The sequence below is a fragment of the Epinephelus fuscoguttatus genome, linkage group LG5 (assembly GCF_011397635.1).
Source record: "Epinephelus fuscoguttatus linkage group LG5, E.fuscoguttatus.final_Chr_v1".
NCBI classification, from domain to species: Eukaryota; Metazoa; Chordata; class Actinopteri; order Perciformes; family Serranidae; genus Epinephelus; species Epinephelus fuscoguttatus.
This window is the reverse complement of record NC_064756.1, coordinates 8,951,298-8,969,032: the sequence shown is the minus strand read 5'-3', so window position 1 is coordinate 8,969,032 and position 17,735 is coordinate 8,951,298. Positions and strand designations below refer to the sequence as shown.

The 17,735-nt window shown below is 45.3% G+C and overlaps 1 protein-coding gene across 4 annotated transcripts; it reads right to left on the bottom strand.

The window, feature by feature from the left end:
* Nucleotides 1-205: 205 nt before the first annotated feature.
* On the bottom strand, nt 206-17,735 carry LOC125889254 (centrosomal protein of 164 kDa-like). 4 transcript variants are annotated; one of them, XM_049577078.1, is made up of 27 exons: nt 17,596-17,735; nt 17,021-17,104; nt 16,561-16,672; nt 15,139-15,413; nt 14,701-14,859; nt 14,488-14,610; nt 14,292-14,390; nt 14,083-14,196; nt 10,787-10,840; nt 10,576-10,700; nt 9,201-9,803; nt 8,975-9,106; nt 8,344-8,539; nt 7,440-7,514; nt 7,146-7,268; nt 6,830-6,973; nt 6,555-6,638; nt 6,401-6,469; nt 6,046-6,305; nt 5,716-5,901; nt 4,613-4,793; nt 4,399-4,506; nt 4,056-4,158; nt 3,332-3,733; nt 3,161-3,224; nt 2,955-3,074; nt 209-1,095 (listed from the first exon to the last, which is right to left on the bottom strand). In XM_049577078.1, the coding sequence occupies exons 2-27, from the start codon at nt 17,048-17,050 to the stop codon at nt 999-1,001; spliced, it is 4,038 nt and encodes a 1,345-aa protein (XP_049433035.1). In that variant the 5' UTR covers nt 17,051-17,104; nt 17,596-17,735; the 3' UTR covers nt 209-998. The 4 variants fall into 4 exon arrangements, with proteins under 4 accessions (XP_049433033.1, XP_049433035.1, XP_049433034.1 ...); XM_049577077.1 differs by having other exon boundaries at nt 15,139-15,370; XM_049577079.1 differs by having other exon boundaries at nt 14,292-14,372; nt 15,139-15,370.

Sequence of the window (17,735 nt, the reverse complement as noted above, 5' to 3'; positions counted from 1 at the left end):
GACTGGCACACGTGAGGTTCTCTGTGTAAACATAAAACAGTATGATAATCAGGGTGTGTACCTGACTCAATGCACATGCACTTGCTCAAACAATGGACTACACACACCAGTGCCAACATATAACAGGATCAGCACACAAGGTAAAATATAAAATTATATTTATTAAAATATTTTATAGAAAAATACAGTATTTATTTACACAAATATATACTGTATGCACAAAATACATTTGTCTCTCTGCCTGCACGTGTTGAGGTTTACACTAATCAATGGCTCACTGTCACTGCTGTGGAATATGGAAAATAAAAGTGGATTAGGTTCAGTTCTGACGGGCTTACACAACAAAAACTAAGAAAATTATTTAAAAATTGTTCACACACAAGTCACTTAGAAAAGCAGAGTCAAATACAAAAGTCGTGAAATGAACTTGACCTCTGTGCACCTGCAAAGCACAACTTTTTTTAAGTGTTACGTCCTGGCTGCAGCAGCAAATGGGTTGACAACACGAAGATGAGTCGGATGGTGTCTGGGATGTTTACAGTAAAGCATGTACAGGAAGTGAAATAAATAAATCTTCAGATGCGTCTCTAATTGTCTTGAATTTCCCATCTGACATTAAAATAAATGTAACCATTTAAAACATGCGGCCTTGGCCCAAGTGTAAACGTGACACTGAAGTGCTTTCAAAGAAGTCTGGTGTTGCTCACAGCTGTATCTCACGTTGGAGGATATAAGTCCCTCTGTGACATGTTTGCTCCCTGAATTTCCATGTCCTCTGCAGTCACCTCTTTCTCCAATCACAGCAGCGGAGGTCGGACTTCACCTGAAAGCCTTTGCACTGAAAGTCTGCAAAAAAGGAATGAGTCAAAGAGGGCACGGGGCGCTCACGTGACGCCCCTGTGTGTAAACGTTGCAATGCTGACATGACACAGCCGTTAATGCTCCAAAGTCCTCAGTGACGGGCACAGTGCAGCAAGACTGGACTGCATGTCATGTCTTCAGTAATGGTAGACTCTGATCTGGTTGTTATCGTCCAGGCCCAGCTGGACCAGGCCGCTCTTTGTTGTAGGGGCCCGATAGCGGGTGAACAGAGGTCTGGAAGGCAGAGTTAAAGATGACAACGGGCATGACAACACTGTGTTCATAAAACACTCTGCTTTGGAGAACAGATGGCAAATATGCAGTGGTGGAAAGTAACTTAGTATATGTATTTGTAGTACTTGCACATAGCCAAGGTGCGACCATTTCTAAATTAAAATGATGCTGGGGAATTGATTCATGCCTTTATTTCAAGCCCACTTGACTACTGTGACGCACTTTTTACTGGCCTCCCAAAAACACCACTGAGAGACTTCAGCTCATTCAAAACTCTGCAGCTTGGCTATGAACCAGAACCAAGAGGAGAGAGCACATCAGGCCAGTCTGAGCTGCTCTGCACTGACGTCCTGTCACATTTAGAATTGAGTGTAAGCTCCTCCTCCTTGTATATAAAGCCCTACATGGGCTGGGACCGAGCTACATCCCTAACTCCCTTATTAACTATTTGCCCCCACGAACACTGCGATCATGTGCTGCTGGTTTACTGGAGCCAGCAACAGCCAGAAGATCTGGGATGCAGCCTTTGTCAATTACGCCCCAAAGCTATGGAACACACTACCTGTAGACATCAGGGAAGCTAGCTGGCTAAATATTTTTAAAGAAAGAAAAAAGGTATCTGTTCACTTTAGCCTTTAACTAGCTCTGACTTCCTGATACAGATCTGTGAATGCCTGTAAACACAAATAAATTGAACAAATAAACTATGATGTAATATTATGGATAAAGATAAGACTTCATTGATCCCTTGATCAATTTAGGAAGCTACCAGGCAACATATATAGTAAAAACAGCTATATTAAAGGTCTTCTGTGTTGGTCCTGTGTTCCTCCTGGGTGCACTCTGTGGTCACTCCTGCATTCATCCCTGTGTTATTCCTGTGCTCATCCCTGTTCGTCTGGTTTTTCCCGGTTGGTTTTCAGTTCGATTTTTGTTCTGCTTTTGTTTGTACTTTGAGTTGCCTGCCTGTACTGGATGTTTTCAATCAGCTACATTAAAGCTCGCTTTCTGTTAGAAACTCAGACTGTCCGTTGGTCTGCATCTGGGTCCTCCTCTGAACTGCTCTGACACTTCTGAGAGACTCTGCCTCTCAAATGCTCCTTTTATACCTGGTCATGTCACTGACCTGTTGCCAATTAACCTAATTAGTTGCAAAATGCTCCTCCAGCTGTTTCTGATTAGCACCACTTAGGTGCCCCTGACCCAACTTTTTTGAGATGTGTTGCTGCCATCAAAATCAACATGAGCTACTAGTTTTCATGAAATGGTAAAATGTCTCCATTTCAACATCTGATATGTTGTTTAAGTGCTATTGTGAATAAAAGCTGGGTTTATGAGATTTGTAAATCATTGCATTCTGTTTTTATTTACATTTTAAACAGCGTCCCAACTTTTCTGGATTTGGGTTGTGCTACTTTTACTCAAGTTTAAGATCTGAGTTTTTGCAAGTACACTCGCAGGACTTCTGCGGCATTAACGCGCTCAGTGTGTCCTTAGCGTTAACTATAACAGCCAACTTATTGAAAAATGTCGGGTTTAAATTGGGCTCAGGCCCATAATTACAGTTAATTGGACGGGCCGGGACGGTCCCGGACATAACGTGCACGGGCTCGGGCCGGGTCGGGCTGAATTTTTTGGGCCCGATCTAACCTCTACTCTGGGCATGCATGGACATGCCCATCTCATATAGGCATTTGGAAAAAGTGAAAATGTAGCGTAAGGTAAAAATAGGAAATATTGATTAAATGTGTGCTAATACAAGAAAGGAAACTGAGAGAGCAAAAAATAGCTTGTGATGGACTCAATACTGATATATATGTGCTGGTGTGTGTGTATGAGTTTGTGTGACAGAAGGATACATGCTGGTGTCTTTCTTGCGCATCTCCAGCCACCTCTTGTTGCCGTCAATCAGCCCCTGCAGCCTCTGGCCGTCTACCTCCGCTGACCTCTGCACAGACCGCATGCTACGACCATGTTCACTTAGATACACATGGACACACACACACAAGTATAAGACAAACATGATCTATAATAACAGCATGATTACAGATGTGTTGCAGGTTACCTAGCAGGAGTATATGACGAGTATGCGGAGGTCATCCCCATGGTGAGTGGGTCCATAGCGGCTCCTGGAGAACAAAACAACATGATTGAAACTGACACAACCTCCTTATAACAAGTCCCATTACTGGTGCTTCACTTAATCTAAAGCTAAATAAGGTGTCTGTTGGCATACTGGGGAATATCTGGCTAAATCTGCTGTTGATGAGGTCCTCAGACGGCCTCAGCCCACTGCTGATGGGGGTGCTGAAGAGAGGGGTGGCAGCGGAGGTGCCTTGGGTCGCCCAGTTCCAGGACGGCTCTGAAAGCCTGACTGGAGGAGGTGTGGCTGAGGAGCTGGGGCCCAGGGTGTGCATCTGTGGCAAGACTGAGGCAGAGGCGGAGGTGGCGGACATGGGAGCTGGAGATGAGTGAGGCTGAGACAGAGACAGAGGTGGAGGGAAGGCTGTATAAGGTGTGGTGCTCTGCCTCTGGGCCAGTGAACCCAATGCACTCAGCACGGTGTTGAGCTGGCCTGAGATCTGCTGCAGGGACTCTGCTAACTCCTGGACTTTGTCCGGGACTGTGGGGTGACCTCCTGACGAGAGAGTGAGGACGAAACAGAGTGAAAGAGAGGAACACACCCTCAGTGTGGCTGAAAAGATATACTAATCTGATAAAAGCTTGACAAATATCAATGTAGTGGGGAAACACCAGAGGCAGGATAAAAACTCAGGATAGAAAACAATTTTAGATCTGTAAATAAATAGGTTAAAAACAAATAAAAAAACAGATTAATAAAATATATACATCATAATGATAAATACAAATTAAAAAAAATAAATAATAAAATGTGCTTTTAAAAACATCAACACAGTGAATATGTCAGGACCTTTGATAAAACTCTGAAAATGTGTTACCTGTCCCGTCCGGTGGGTCCACAGTGCTGCTGAGGTCAGATTCAGTCACATCAAAGGTCACCTTTCTCTCTCCTCCCAGCCGAGACAGATCCTGATACAGCGGCTAAACAGAGAGAGCAAGAAAATGAAAGCCCAATGACAGAGGCAGAAAATATATATTTATTTTAAATATTTAATTTTTGTTTATAGATTTGTCAAAGGAATTAATTTAGTCACCACCACCCTGAATTTCTCAGCTATGACTATAGGTGGTGGTTGACTTCATGAGGCCTTTGCACTGAAACGAGAAGAAGTAGTGCTCAACCAAAGTGAAGTGTTAATTTGGTGATGTTTTGCCTCTGACCTCTTCAGCTATAGAGCTCTCTAGCTGCTGGAGTTGCTCCTCTTTCCTCCTCAGGAGAGTGTTTCCCCTCTGAACCGTCCGCTGCAGCTCCACCACATTTCTGGCCTCCTGACAGAACGAGAGAAAATAACCAGCACTTAACACCTGACTCAGATCCACCCCAGTCATCACATTAGTTATAATTCAGCGGGAGCTGGGTCATACTCCTCCCTACCTGTTGGAGGTTCCTAATCATCTCCTCAGTCACCCCTCCTTCCTGGTTGGGGTCCTGGGAGGAGCTGGTCTGGGCCGCCTGCAGAGCTGCCTGTCTCTGCATCAGCCGGCTGCTTTCTCTCTCCAGGAAGACTTTGGTTTTTTGGATGGATGCACCATGTGAGGAGATGTAGCGTCTGAACCTTGACACACAGAGGGGATGAGGGCTGAGGTTAAATACGCACTAGTGTCCAGCTCTCGTTGACTGTCTCCTAAATCCTGAATGTTCTGATCAACAGTGAACCAATAATTGTCATTATTCTTCTAGCCAGCCATGTTGGACCTGCCATCGACTGTCTGTAAACTAAAACGAATCCCAAGGCGTCCCCCAGGGTTCTGAGTGTGGTCCTCTCTTGTTTATTCTCTAAATGCTCCTCCTTGGGAACTGATCACTCCTGATTGGGTCACCTGGGTGAGGGGGTCTGAAGTTGAAAGACCCAAAACCCTCGATGACTCCAGGTACCTCACTGATGATGTGTCCAAGTGCATCAAGAGATGTACGTACCAACCAAGCGTAGCACATGCAACATATAGACTGATGTCGCACTTCAGACTAATTAACAGACAGATTAAATAGATAAACCAATAAATCTATGTCTTAAGTATTGCTGGAGAACTTGTGAGTTAGTGAGTGGGGCGGAGCTGTGCAGACAGTGTGACACAGGTATGCATTATGTAACACAACGTGACTCTATATTGATATAAATGTGTTGTCTGAATTTATATCTTGCCTGAAAATATATCGATATATCTTACATAGTCGTTATATCGCTCAGCCCTATATTACAGTATTATATTATAGTACTGGAGCAGTAGTTGTAGTATCTTTCTGTCTGAGTGCCAAATACAGAATACTAGTTCATCAGCTCTCCATACAGGATTTATATTAGCTCTCAGTAACCATTACTCAAACACCGGTAAGAACTGACAACTCTGTGCTGCCCAGAGGCTGAAAACAGACCTATAGTTTATCTGTACCCTTCAAATATCCAGTAGCTAAAACTGTGATTAACAACCACACATTTACTCTCTGTTTTCTGTGCCTGTCTGTTTCTCTCTCCTTACTCTTCCATGCTGCTTTGGCTGTCAGGCACAGGGGAGAGTGGCGGGTCGTCCAGGTCTTCTACATGTAGCGATGAGTCTCTCATGTCACTGGAGGGCGCAGTCGCCTCTGCTTTATCTGCATTCTTTTTGTCCAGTTTAAATTCTGGTACAGGGCAGGCGCTCCCTCCTTCACCTTGTTCCAGCTCACTATTTGGACAAAATAAGATCATCATGCCTTTAAAAATGTGAACAACTTCTCACGGGAACATTGGAAATCACTGCATTTTGCTCAGTTAAATAACTCCATTGGCTGGAACTGAAGTAAAACCAAAGTATGCGTGGAAACTATACCTGACTCTTTGACTGAGACGGTCACATCTCTCCTGCAGCAGCGCCACCTTGCTCTCCAGTCGTTCCTTGCTCTCCTTGGCCCTCCTGCACTCTTCCCTGGCTTTGTCTCTCTCCTCCCTCAGCCTCTCCTCCGCTTCCTTGCCCTCATTCCTGTCCTGCCTGGCTCTCTGGAGAAGTTCCCTGGCTTGATGTTTCTCCTCTCTCATCCTCTCCAGCTCCTCCTTCAGCAGGTCTCTCTCCTGGATCAGTCGGGGTAAGGCCTGGACACACACACAGGTGGGGATAAAGGGGGTTGTTAGATGGACAGGTTGGGTGGCATTATTTTTTTTAATGAAGAAAAAGTGGGATGTCCTACCTCGATCTGTCTGTCCACTTCCTCCTCTTCCTCCCCTAGCTTCTTCCTCCTTCTCTTCAGATCTGCTGCCTGCAAAGAGACAGAAGCCATCAGTCCACGTGGTTTAGACTAGTGCATCAGTGATTTATGGTACATACAGTATAGGACAGAATACCTTGTTCTGAAGCATGGCCTCCTGACTCTTCAGTTCTTTGGCTCTCAGCTCCATCTGATTTGCCAGATCCTCCAGTTCTGACTCCTTACAGACAAGATAAGACATATTTATTCTCTGGAAGACAGTGTTTGTTATTTCGGAAAATGAACATCATAGAGGAGAAGCTCCTGGACCAACTAGTGGTACTCCCCATGATCCACCCTCTTTTAAGGGTCTCATGTAGTATAGCCCTGCACTGTTATGAAATGTGTGTGTATGTGTGTCTCTGGTCACACCTTGCGTGAGTGTGTCAGCTGTGTCTTTTGTATCTGCGTGTTGAGCTGCAAGCGGAGTTTCTCCAGTTGGACAGCATGTGAGGCCTGGAGATGCTCTCTGTCCTCCTGCAGAGAAGAAAGCAAGCGCGCCCTCTGGTCAGTCTCCTGGAACACACACACACAAACACACACACACACACACACACAACATTTTATTATTGCCATACAAAACAGAAAAGAAAAAACAACATATTGTTCTGTTCCCAGTGATGCAAGTAAAGAACGAGGGCGTGGAGCAGGTAAATGTAAAATTTAAACACCAGCTAAACACACTGACCTCATCCAGGTATTTCTCTCTGATGCTGTTCATCTCTCTCCTGTGGTCCTCCCTCAGCTGCTCCAGCTTCCTCTCATGATCACGCTGTACTTCCTCCCGCACTTCTTGAAGAACATCAGCCAGCTGAAAGGTGACACAACGAAAGTCAGTTTACAGTACAACAAGTTACATTTCAGTGAAAAAACAAATTAAAAGAAATACACATAATGATGACGTAATAGTTATGTACAGAACATGTGTATGTGGGTGGGTGGGTGGGTGGGTGGGTATGTGGGTGTGTGTGTGTCCTCTAACCTCTCGGTGGTACTCCGCTAGTTGCTGTTCAGGTCGTGGGCTCATGAGGTCCCTCCTCCTCTCTGTAAATTTAACCTTTGTACAGACAAAGCAGTGCAAACACTCAAGTCCAATGCCACCATGTACCACAAACAGAAACAGAGCAAACACAAACTTCTGGTTCTTGCGCTTCTCAGTTGTTTCTTTAATTAACACATTAACAGTCGAAATATTCAGAGTTTATATCCTGTTTATGTCTTTCCATAAGTGCTTTACTTCCAAAATAAAACACTTGATAGCACCATCATAAGAATTCTTGTCCTTGCTGCGTGTTGTCAAGAACTGACAGGAAATAACCAAAAACTGAGCTGTACTGAAGAGAGTAACAGGAACACGAGTCAATAAAACTTGTGTAAAATGACATGTAGCGACCTGCAAAGTTGATTTCAGGCTATATTTTACATATGAAAACGGGGCCAATGTGCCAACCTGCTCACACCATGTGGGTCAAGAACCCCATGAGTCATTTGTTTTTCACTCCACTTTACTTGCAGTGACACTATTTGAAGTTTGATTTTTTTAAACAAATGTTTGTCAAGCTGTTTGTTTATCTTTGGTATTCCTGGAAGTTGTGTTAAGCTTCAGTTTGTTCTGAGATATCACTCATTAATCAAGCAGAGAAGCGTTCACAAGGCGGTCAAGCCAAGTGCAGTTGCAAAAAGGTTGTGACCAGGTGCCAGATCTAAAGCAGCGAGCATCCATGAGACACAGTGCCCGAAAAACACAAATATAGCAAGCCGAAACGGCAAACAAGAGTAAATCTGAAGCTGGCTTTTACTTCCACTCCTTCAAACACTGACTAAATAAAACTGAAATAAAACGAGCCGGACACAAGCAGCATCCATCCAGCATCATCTTCAGTCACCTCATGTCTCAGGGAGTTCAGCTTCTCCTCCCTCTCCTCCTGGAGTCTCCTCTTCTCCGCCTGCATCTCTTCTTCTGACTCCGCCTTCAGACGTTCACTGTCCTGCCTCTTCTGGGCCTCCAGTCTGTCGCGCTCCGCTTCTCGCTCTTTCTCTAGAGTGATGCGTAACTCCTTCAGCGTGACCTCACTCTCCTCCCTGAGCACAGGACACACACATCAAGGTTACTTTGGGGGTTTGGAAGGGCAGATAGGTGTGCTCTCTCTGCCTTAAGGCTTTCTATGTTGGCGCATGGAAGGGCAGGAAGGTTTGGAGGTAGGAAAAGGCAGAGGCCCCAGAACAAAGCCATATCACCAATTATAATACTGCAAATGGAAATAGTTTTCTTTGACTAAAGTGTTCCTGATTGAATTAGTACTTTACTTAGCCACAGTCGCTAGAAACAAAGGAATACTTTGCAGGTCGGCTGAGCTGTTACCTACAGTCTTTGCAAAGCTCTTTGTAGATTTCAATCACCCATCTGATCAGACTTTACGAACAAGATCTTAATATTTAAAGTGTGTACTGCAGATTCACTTTGAGAACTACTGCTCTGGTGCACATTTGTTTAATGTGTTTGTGTGTGCGTCTGACCTGAGTTTGTGCTGCTGCCTTTCCCTCTCCTCCTGAGCAGACTCTCTGAGCTCCTCCAGCATCCTATCAGACTCCTCATTCAGCCTGGCCTCCTCCTCTCTCCTCTTAGACAGCAGGCGCTGTCTAAGAGCCCTGGGGAGAAGCGCATACATGTGCATTTGTTTTAGTCAAATGTATGTTTACTTAAGCAGTAAAATGTTGGTGTTATACTCTCCTCCTCACCTACCTCAGTCTTTCCTCGCTTTCCTCCTTCAGCTTCCTCTCCTCCTCCTCCTCTTCCCTCCTCAGCTCCTCCTGGAGGAGATGCATTCTCTTCTCCTTCTCCTTCATCATATGCTCCCTCTCCTCCTCCACCTCTCTGTCAGCCTTCCTCCTCTCCCTCTTCCTCTCCTCCTCCTCCTCTTCCCTCCTCAGCTCCTCCTGGAGGAGACGCATTCTTTTCTCCTTCTCCTTCATCATATGCTCCCTCTCCTCCTCCACCTCTCTATCAGCCTTCCTCCTCTCCCTCTTCCTCTCCTCCTCTTCTTCCTTCTCTCTGTCTTTACTTTTTCTCCAGCTTGTTTCATCTTCCAGGAGGCTCTCTTGGTTTTGTAAGGGAGGTTCAGCGTCCTCAAGTTGGGTGTTGGAGGAACGGACCAGCCGACCTCTGGAGGTCTCAGGCCTTTGTAGACCCAGAGACGGGCCAAGGCACTCAGTTTTTGGATGGAGCCCGATGTCTTGTTCTGAGTGGGAGAGGCTAAAGAGGGAGGGCGAAGGGCTGGACTGGTGGAGGACGAGTCGGTCAACTTTCGGAGTTGGAGGGTTGTCTTTGCCAGCAGCCTGCGAATGCCTGAAAAGGGAGAAAGCTGTTTTACTAATACAAAGTTCAAACTGAAAATATCCTGCACACAACTATCAGTGTTATTTCAATAATGGACACAAGTATATTTCCTGACTGTCTATGCCCTTGTTTTAACACAGTAGCTGTATGTTTCACCGATATTAATCTAATAGTGGGTCTTTTAGGGCCCCGAAACACCAAGTCACTGGACATTTGTCAATCTCGAGCTGTCAATAAGCATCTGTCACTCAAGGTTTTGTGGTGTTACCCACAACATTGGCACTAGTCAGCCATTCTTGGCTGCTTTTTGGTCATCTGCATCTTGAATCTGTCCACTCAGTCTTCCGGTTTCCCTTTTTTTGAATGACAAATATAGACTGCCGCCACCTGCTGGTATGGAGAGTTACCTCCTCTCACGCAGGCGCAGAACTTATGTGCTAGTTGGCCGTTGGCTGAAGTCTTTGCGGTGTGTTCAGTGCAACTTTTTGGTTGAGATACAGGTGATGTGAGGTGATGCAACAGTCAGTGTCTGTCACCTCTAGGTCTTCGATGTGGATTTGGTGTGTCTGGGCCTTTACAAAGAAATGCTTGGTGCCTGACAATTTTCACAAGCAACAACTTCACAGCTGAAATCACTGTTAAAATAAAAACAGCTGAATTCGTCTGAGATGTTGGAAGAAGTTCGATCAACAAGGCCTCTAAAATTAACTTCAAATTCTTTGTGAGACCTGATAAGAACACGATGCAGCTTAGTCTGAGCAATATGAAATCAGCTGCAAACCTCTTGGGAGCTTCTGCCTTCTTTGTTTTTGCCCCCTCTTCCTCTTTTGTTTCCTCTTTGTCGTCTCTCTCAAGTGGAGTGACAGTGCCAGACAGGTCGTTGATATCCAGAACCTTCTCCGACAGCTTAAGGACACAAAACCACAACCATTACAAAACCAGTTACAAATAAACAGTTCTACATGTGGTGTCACACTGCATTATCAGATTACCTTGACATCTACAGAGGATGAAGCTTCCTCTATGTTCTCACTGGCCTCAGACTCCTGCGATAACACACACACAAACACAGTCAACAACGAGGCAACAGTTCTGAATGAACACACGCAAACAAAATTGCAGAAGCCAAACTAAACATCGGGGCGTGCTGTCCTTTCCAAAGAAACACACACAGCAAAAGGCAAACAACACAGCGTGCATGCAAACATACACAAGGCTGGCAAACTGGCAGCCATACTGTAAAACCGGACAGTCAAGCAATCTGCAACTGAAGCAAGCAGACTCTGAAAAGTGGGGGAGGTGATGGCGGGAGATGAGAGAACTGTGTCTGGTCAAATGATGCTCAAAATTAACTGCCAACCTAATAGCAGATAGACTACCAAAAGCCTGTACTGTCGATGGGGAAAAGGGATGAGAACTTTCCAATCCAGTCCTCAGGGGCTCAAATGGATTCTCAAATTCCAGCATGCCAGTGACGACATTCAGACTGGGAGCCCCTAAGGAGTTGGATTCTGGGAGCTACATGCACCTGCTTGCAGTGATCAGGCATGATCAGGGCTGGGGTCGGGTAGTGAATGTCAGGGAGGGGGTGAGCACGCACAGAGGCAACACCGAGCCCTACCTCTGCAGGAAGGGGGTAATTATTTGTCACATCCTTCATCCTGCCAGCAAGAGTTTTTCTCTTTTGGTCAAGCGTTTTAAGGTCACTGGTGCTGAGCTCGGCTGGTCGGACTTGAGCCGTTCCAGTCTCAAAAACCTCGACGACTTCCTCCTCGCTCTCCGGTGCAGTTTGGGGCTTACGGGCATCTGATTCGTCATCTGCCTCCAGTCCCTCCCCCTCTGTTTCTCCTCCTTCGCTCTGTACACATCTCTCCAACACCTCCTCGTCACTCTCTGATTTCCTCTGGCTAAGGGAGCATCTCTCCAAAGCCTCATCATTCTCACCCTCCTCCTCCTGCTCCTCCTTCTCTTGCTCTCTTTTAATATTCATCTCCACCTCCTCTTCCTCACTCTCGTGACCGTCATCGTCATCAACGCTTCCCTCAGGCTCATCCTTGTCTTTGTCATTTTTGTCCTCTTCCTCACTCCCTCCATCTTGATCACTTTTGAAGCATTTCTCTACAACTTCATCGCTACTTTCCTCCAAACTGTCTTTTTCTTCTTCCGCTATCACCTCTTCCTTCACTTCTTCTTTCTCCTCCATTAAACCCTCCACTGCCTCATCGCTTTCCACGTTCTCGTCTTTCTCTTGTGTCTCATCCTGCTGGCTATCAACACAACTTTCCTCATCACTGCCATTTTCCTTTCTTTCAATGCTCCCCTTCTTCACACTGTGTTCAATGTTTTCTGACACTCCACCTCCCCCTTCATCTATCTCCTCATCGCCGCCTTCGCAGCATTCCTCCTCTACCTCCTCCATCTCTACCTCTTCCTCTTCTTTCTTGCTTTCTATAGACCCCTTACTTCCTCCCGGCTCGTCGTCTACCTTGTCCCCCTCTTCTTTGCTTTTTCTCTCATCTGCTTCGTCATCCTGCACCTCTCCATCTTCCAGCTCGTTTCCTACCTCTTCTTTCTCATCCTTCCTTCCCTCCTCTGCCTCCCCTCCTCCTCCTTCATCCTCTCGCGTCTCTCTCTGAGCATCCTCATCTTCCTCCCCCTCCTCCTCCTCCTCCTCTTTCACCATATCATTTAACTCCTCTGCCACCTCCTGTTCAGTACCAGCCCCCTCCTCATTGATGTTGTTTCTGCTGCCCGCCAGCGAGGACAGGTGGAGGTGGCGGCCCCTCAGGGAGTCCTTGGTGGAGGGTAAGAGGATGAACAGTCCATCCATCCCAAACAGAGGCACAAAGGAAGGCGTGCAGAGACACAAGGGAGAGAAAGGACGGAGGAGGGCATGTGAGGGAAGGAGGCAGAGGAAAAGATTGTGACCCCCGCTGAAAGACGGTGGGGCGGGTGATGATCTTGACACAACTGCATGCAAACCCGACGAACCGTGCATTTTGCAAGGACATAATTATTCATGTTAGACAACTAACGCACAAGAAATACATTAGGCAACAAAACATATGCATGCAATTACAGAGAAACATACACATTTTCAGGGTCTGGGTCTCTCAAACACTCAAACACAGGCACACACACGAGAGCAGGTTTGTTTCAAAAATGTCATTTCTTTGTTTCAGCGTTCCAAAAAAGCCATAATGTCAAAAAGAGATCGCTGAATCTATCAAATCAGTCCCATTAAATTACTGGGGCACTGTAATTTTGAAACAAAGAATAAATGCATTACCTACTTTAATAAGTAGATAATGTACAAAAACAGGACTTCTCAGATTCTAGAGGCGAGAGGCGGGGAGTATCGGTGTGGATAAATACACAAGTCAGAGGAAAATGGTGGTGTTCACTGTTTCGAGGGTGACGACACAAGCTCCTGATACATAGTTTCAGACAGCAAAGCAATAACAGTGACAGTAGGAAGACAGTAGGACAAAGAGGAAGACGCAGTGACAGCCGTGGCCGTAGGACAGATCCCAGCAGCACAGCAGCTACACGGACACATTCCCAGGTCATGGTGCAAACGTGAGAGGTTTAAAGGTGAAAGAGGTTGCACGAGACAAAGAGAAGGAACAACAGATGGTTTAGAAACACAGTTACATGAGACAACAAGAGAAGTCCACTGTGGTACTGATGACTGGGAAACAAGTAGGCCTACCCCAAACTTAGACGTAGGTGCATATTACCATCTATATCCAACATTTTGCGTTCCACAACAATCCTGTTTTAATGTGTTATGTATGTGTCCATGTCATGTTGATCTTTCCTTAAAAAATCATACAGCTTTAATTTGAAGGAGTACATTAACTGTAAGGAACAAAACATTTACTGTGAACAAGCCTCCTCATGCTTAGAGGAGACTAATGGGTGCCAATAGAACCCATTTTTATTTGAGTATCTTGAGGTGAGAGATCAAGGGACCCCTCTGGAAATTGCTATGCCCGTTGTTGCCTTGCCCAGATTTAGAGCGTTATTTAGCCCACTTCTCAACAAGCTATGCTGTTATGGTTGGTACAAATGGATGCCTTTGGTTGTCTAGTTTCACAGGATACCACAACCTTCGTGCTATCTTAAAAAATTTGCTTGCCACAGCCTGCCTTAGGTTCTTACATGTATATTTTAGGTCCCTATGTGCCCCCTAAGAACACAGACATGGCAGAACAAGCAAGAAAGACACAAGCTGGGAGCCAGTGTGTGTGTGTGTGTGTGTGTGTGTGTGTGTGTGTGTGTTTACCTGTTGGGATGGTGGTTCAGGGCTGTGGTCTGTTGGCCCTGTGGATAGAGCCAAGTCCTGTAACTCTGGCTCTGTCCTCTCCTCAGCTGGAGCTCCACCACTGGCCTCACTGTCCTGGAGCAAACACACAAAGCATTAACAAGAAAAAAACATATTCATACCTAAAAAGCACTTCTGGATTTAACATGGGATTAAATGATCCTGTGTACCTCATACTGTAGGCCTCCTCCAAGCGCATCCAAGTCCAGATGAAGATTTTTTAATAGTCGGTCTGAACCACGCGGACTTGGCTGAAAAAGGGACAATGTCTGGTTTGATAGGGACATAAAATATACACGTAAGAGCCTAAGGCAGCTAAACCAACTACTGTCATCATCTTGCACTGGTCTATAGGTTGTACTGCACCTCGTTTTCGGATATCTTCTCATCGTCATCATCATCGTCATCTCCAAAGCCAGGCAGAGTGAGAGACACCCTCTCCTCCTGCCTGCTGCCCAGAACACTAGATGTTCCACTGCTCCGAGGGCCCTGACCAACAAAGAAATTAAACACAGTATACTGTCAAGAGTAAACACAAAAGCATATCATATGGATCTTCATATAGCCCTCAGAGTTTACCCCAAGGGATGTCTTCAGGGGCTCCAGTCCCCCTGAGCTGCCGAGCGACCGCCGGAGAGAAGGCGCAGAACCAGGCAGCGGGCCAGGGGCATCCAGACCTCTCAGAGGAGCTAGGCTGCCCAGTGGGGATGGTAAGGGTCCTAGGGCTGAACTCAGCGCCTGTAGGGTAAACAAACACAGCGGGAGAAGTGAGCACGTAGACCAAACATCAGAAACACTTAAATAATTCATTACATTGAGAATCCCCACTGAGAGATCTCAACACCAAGTTATTACCTGATTCTTATTTAATGATGATAATGATTTAATAATATGTTTGCCAGTGTTTTGCACAGTGTGCACGTCATTACAGAAAAATGAGCAAAACCATTACAGTCTAAAAGTCTCTGCTAATGACAGTCTCAACAGAGCGCAGCTTTTAACACAACAACCACTCACCCCAGGAGTCTTGAGTGGTTCCTTCTTCTTTTTCTCTTTCTTCTCCTTCTTTTCTTTCTTCTTCTTCTTGTCCTTGTCTTTCTTTGCCCCCGTGCCTCCTGCGGCAGCAGTGACCTGGGCACGCTCACGCTCCTGGGCCACCAGGCGGCGGTAGTGCTCGTCGCAGGGGTGATCCCAGGTGGACTGGCCCGAGGAGAAGTTGAAATAGTAGATGTCCCCCGTTACATCCTGGCTGTGGGGGAGGAGGGGGGAGAGGAGGGGGGTCACTTCGGCACCTCCAAAGGGGCCCAGGAAGGGGAAGGAGAGATGATGGGTGGATGGGTAGGTGAACGGAAAGATGTCACCCGAGGTTGTGTTGACGCCTAAAACTGAACGTTGCACCTCATGACCTAAATAATTCTATATAACCCCTGTCTCAAAGATTTGTTGGGCCATAAAGGATTAACACTACTTACTTTTACTTTATAATCATTAATTTACAACCTGCAAACACATTTTGTTATAAGTTCCATTTCCTCAACGTATCACATCGAAGCTAAACATATACAAAACCTATATCTGACTAATTATTCCTTCATTTTACCAGCCTCTAAGTGGAGCACACAGAGGAGAAATGGTGGACAGGTATTTCATTTGCTGAAGCAAGAGCCTCAGAAGTGGCTAAAATTAGAGAGAAAAAAGGCTTCATCTTCAAACTATATCTAAAATTGTTTACATCTAACATCTGCCTGGCCGTTTAAGTATTGTGTTCTCGTGTAAGAGGCATCATTTACTTTATTATTTCACTGCAGCTGACACGATGATGGAGCAAGAGAGGTTTGCCACACACGTTCAGGTGTCAGAAACAAACCCCCGCCCTTGATTAGTTCATCTGACAAAAACACCACTACATCACTGTCAGACACACTCCGATAAGGTGAACTTGCTGCTAGGATTGCTTGAACATCTGGTGCCTCACTAAGGATCCCCGAGACTGTTCTCAACAACTTTCAGCTATATCAAGAGAAACAGAAACTGTAACACCACAGCCTCCACACCAAGTATGATTTGATAAAACATCTACAAACCAGTAAATACTCTTCAGATTCAAATGATCTATGTCTGTGTATTTGTATAATTTTATAGCGTTTTTAACATGTACATATCATCACTGTCAAATATATATCTGTAAAATCATTGCATGTTGATTCCAGCACCCTTTGCACTCTGCATCATTGCCTTATTGTTTACTAATATACGCATATGTAATTAAAGGTTTACCTTTGTTTCGCTTTGCTGTCCTTGTTTTAACAGTATGCCTATTTCTGTGTAAGTATGTACATTGAGAGCAATAGAAACCAGAGTCAAATTACTCGCACGCTGTTTTCTGTGGGTGGCCATGATGCTGGGGCGCCACTCCCCTGCCTGTCCTCCCTTGCTTACCAAGGCTTCCACTCGGGAGGCAGAGGGGCAACGATGCCTTCCCTGGCCAGCCACAGGAGCTCCGGCTCGTGGTCGGGATCAATGCCAATCTCTCTTGCGTACTCTTGGATCTCTGATAGGTAGAGAGAGTGAGACGAGGTGAATGTGTTAGTCATTAAAGCAAAATGAGCCCCCCTCCCAAACAAAACATGATAGAATGATATAAGTGTTGGGGATGGGCTCTATATATATATCTATATATATGAAAGACACTAGAGGTTTTCCACATTGATGTTGCCAAGAATGATCCACTGCTCTGTCATCAGTTACCAACATGTCAATGTAAACCAATCAAGCTGAGGAGTTCACACCTGCCACCAGTGAGTTGCTGGTAAATGTTATTTATGGTACATATAATCTGGGCACAGAGTAATTTCCTTAGCAGCAGCCATACCCGGATTATCACCCCTCCACTGTTTACCTTGTTCAGAGGGTATATAGGTTTCATCATAGTCCTCCTCAAGGATCAGCTGGTCTCCTATGAGAGCAGCTGCAGTCATCGTTACTGCAGAGAAATGCAAAACAGGGTACATGACATTACGAAGGGAGATATACTGTGTAATACACAGCAGCAGACATCCACATAAGATTACCATGTTGTGCAAAAGACGTCCTGTTTTCGCAAAGAAAACTCAATCTCTTTACATGACTGTTATTCTCAGCTAATAAGATTAGCACTAACTTCTTGAACCTCGCTAGACTGTTTCACAAAGAAAAAGGCTATTTATAATTAAGGTTATTATAAAGTTGGGATGAGCAGTTAAGCCATATTAACATCTCGATAAACAAACCAATACAAATCAGCATGGAATCATTTTAAGGACAGGAATATGTGAAACAGCAGAGAAAGGGGATGGAAGCGCTAAGCTAATTAAGCTAGCATCTCAGCTAAGTTCATATGCTAACTAGCTGGGCGCAAACTAGCTACCGTTAACTTGACGATAGCTAAACTTGCTAAGTAGTTGGAGAACAGCTTATTCGTGGTACGTGATTTACCTTCCGAACTTTTAATCGTTTTCTCATTAGCCTCTGTGGCGATACCGATTACTTGTCAGTTGTTAAACACAGACATTGTGTGCGCAGAGGGGAGGAAGATGAGAAAGTTACAGCATCTCCAAGGACGCTTCACCCGTTTC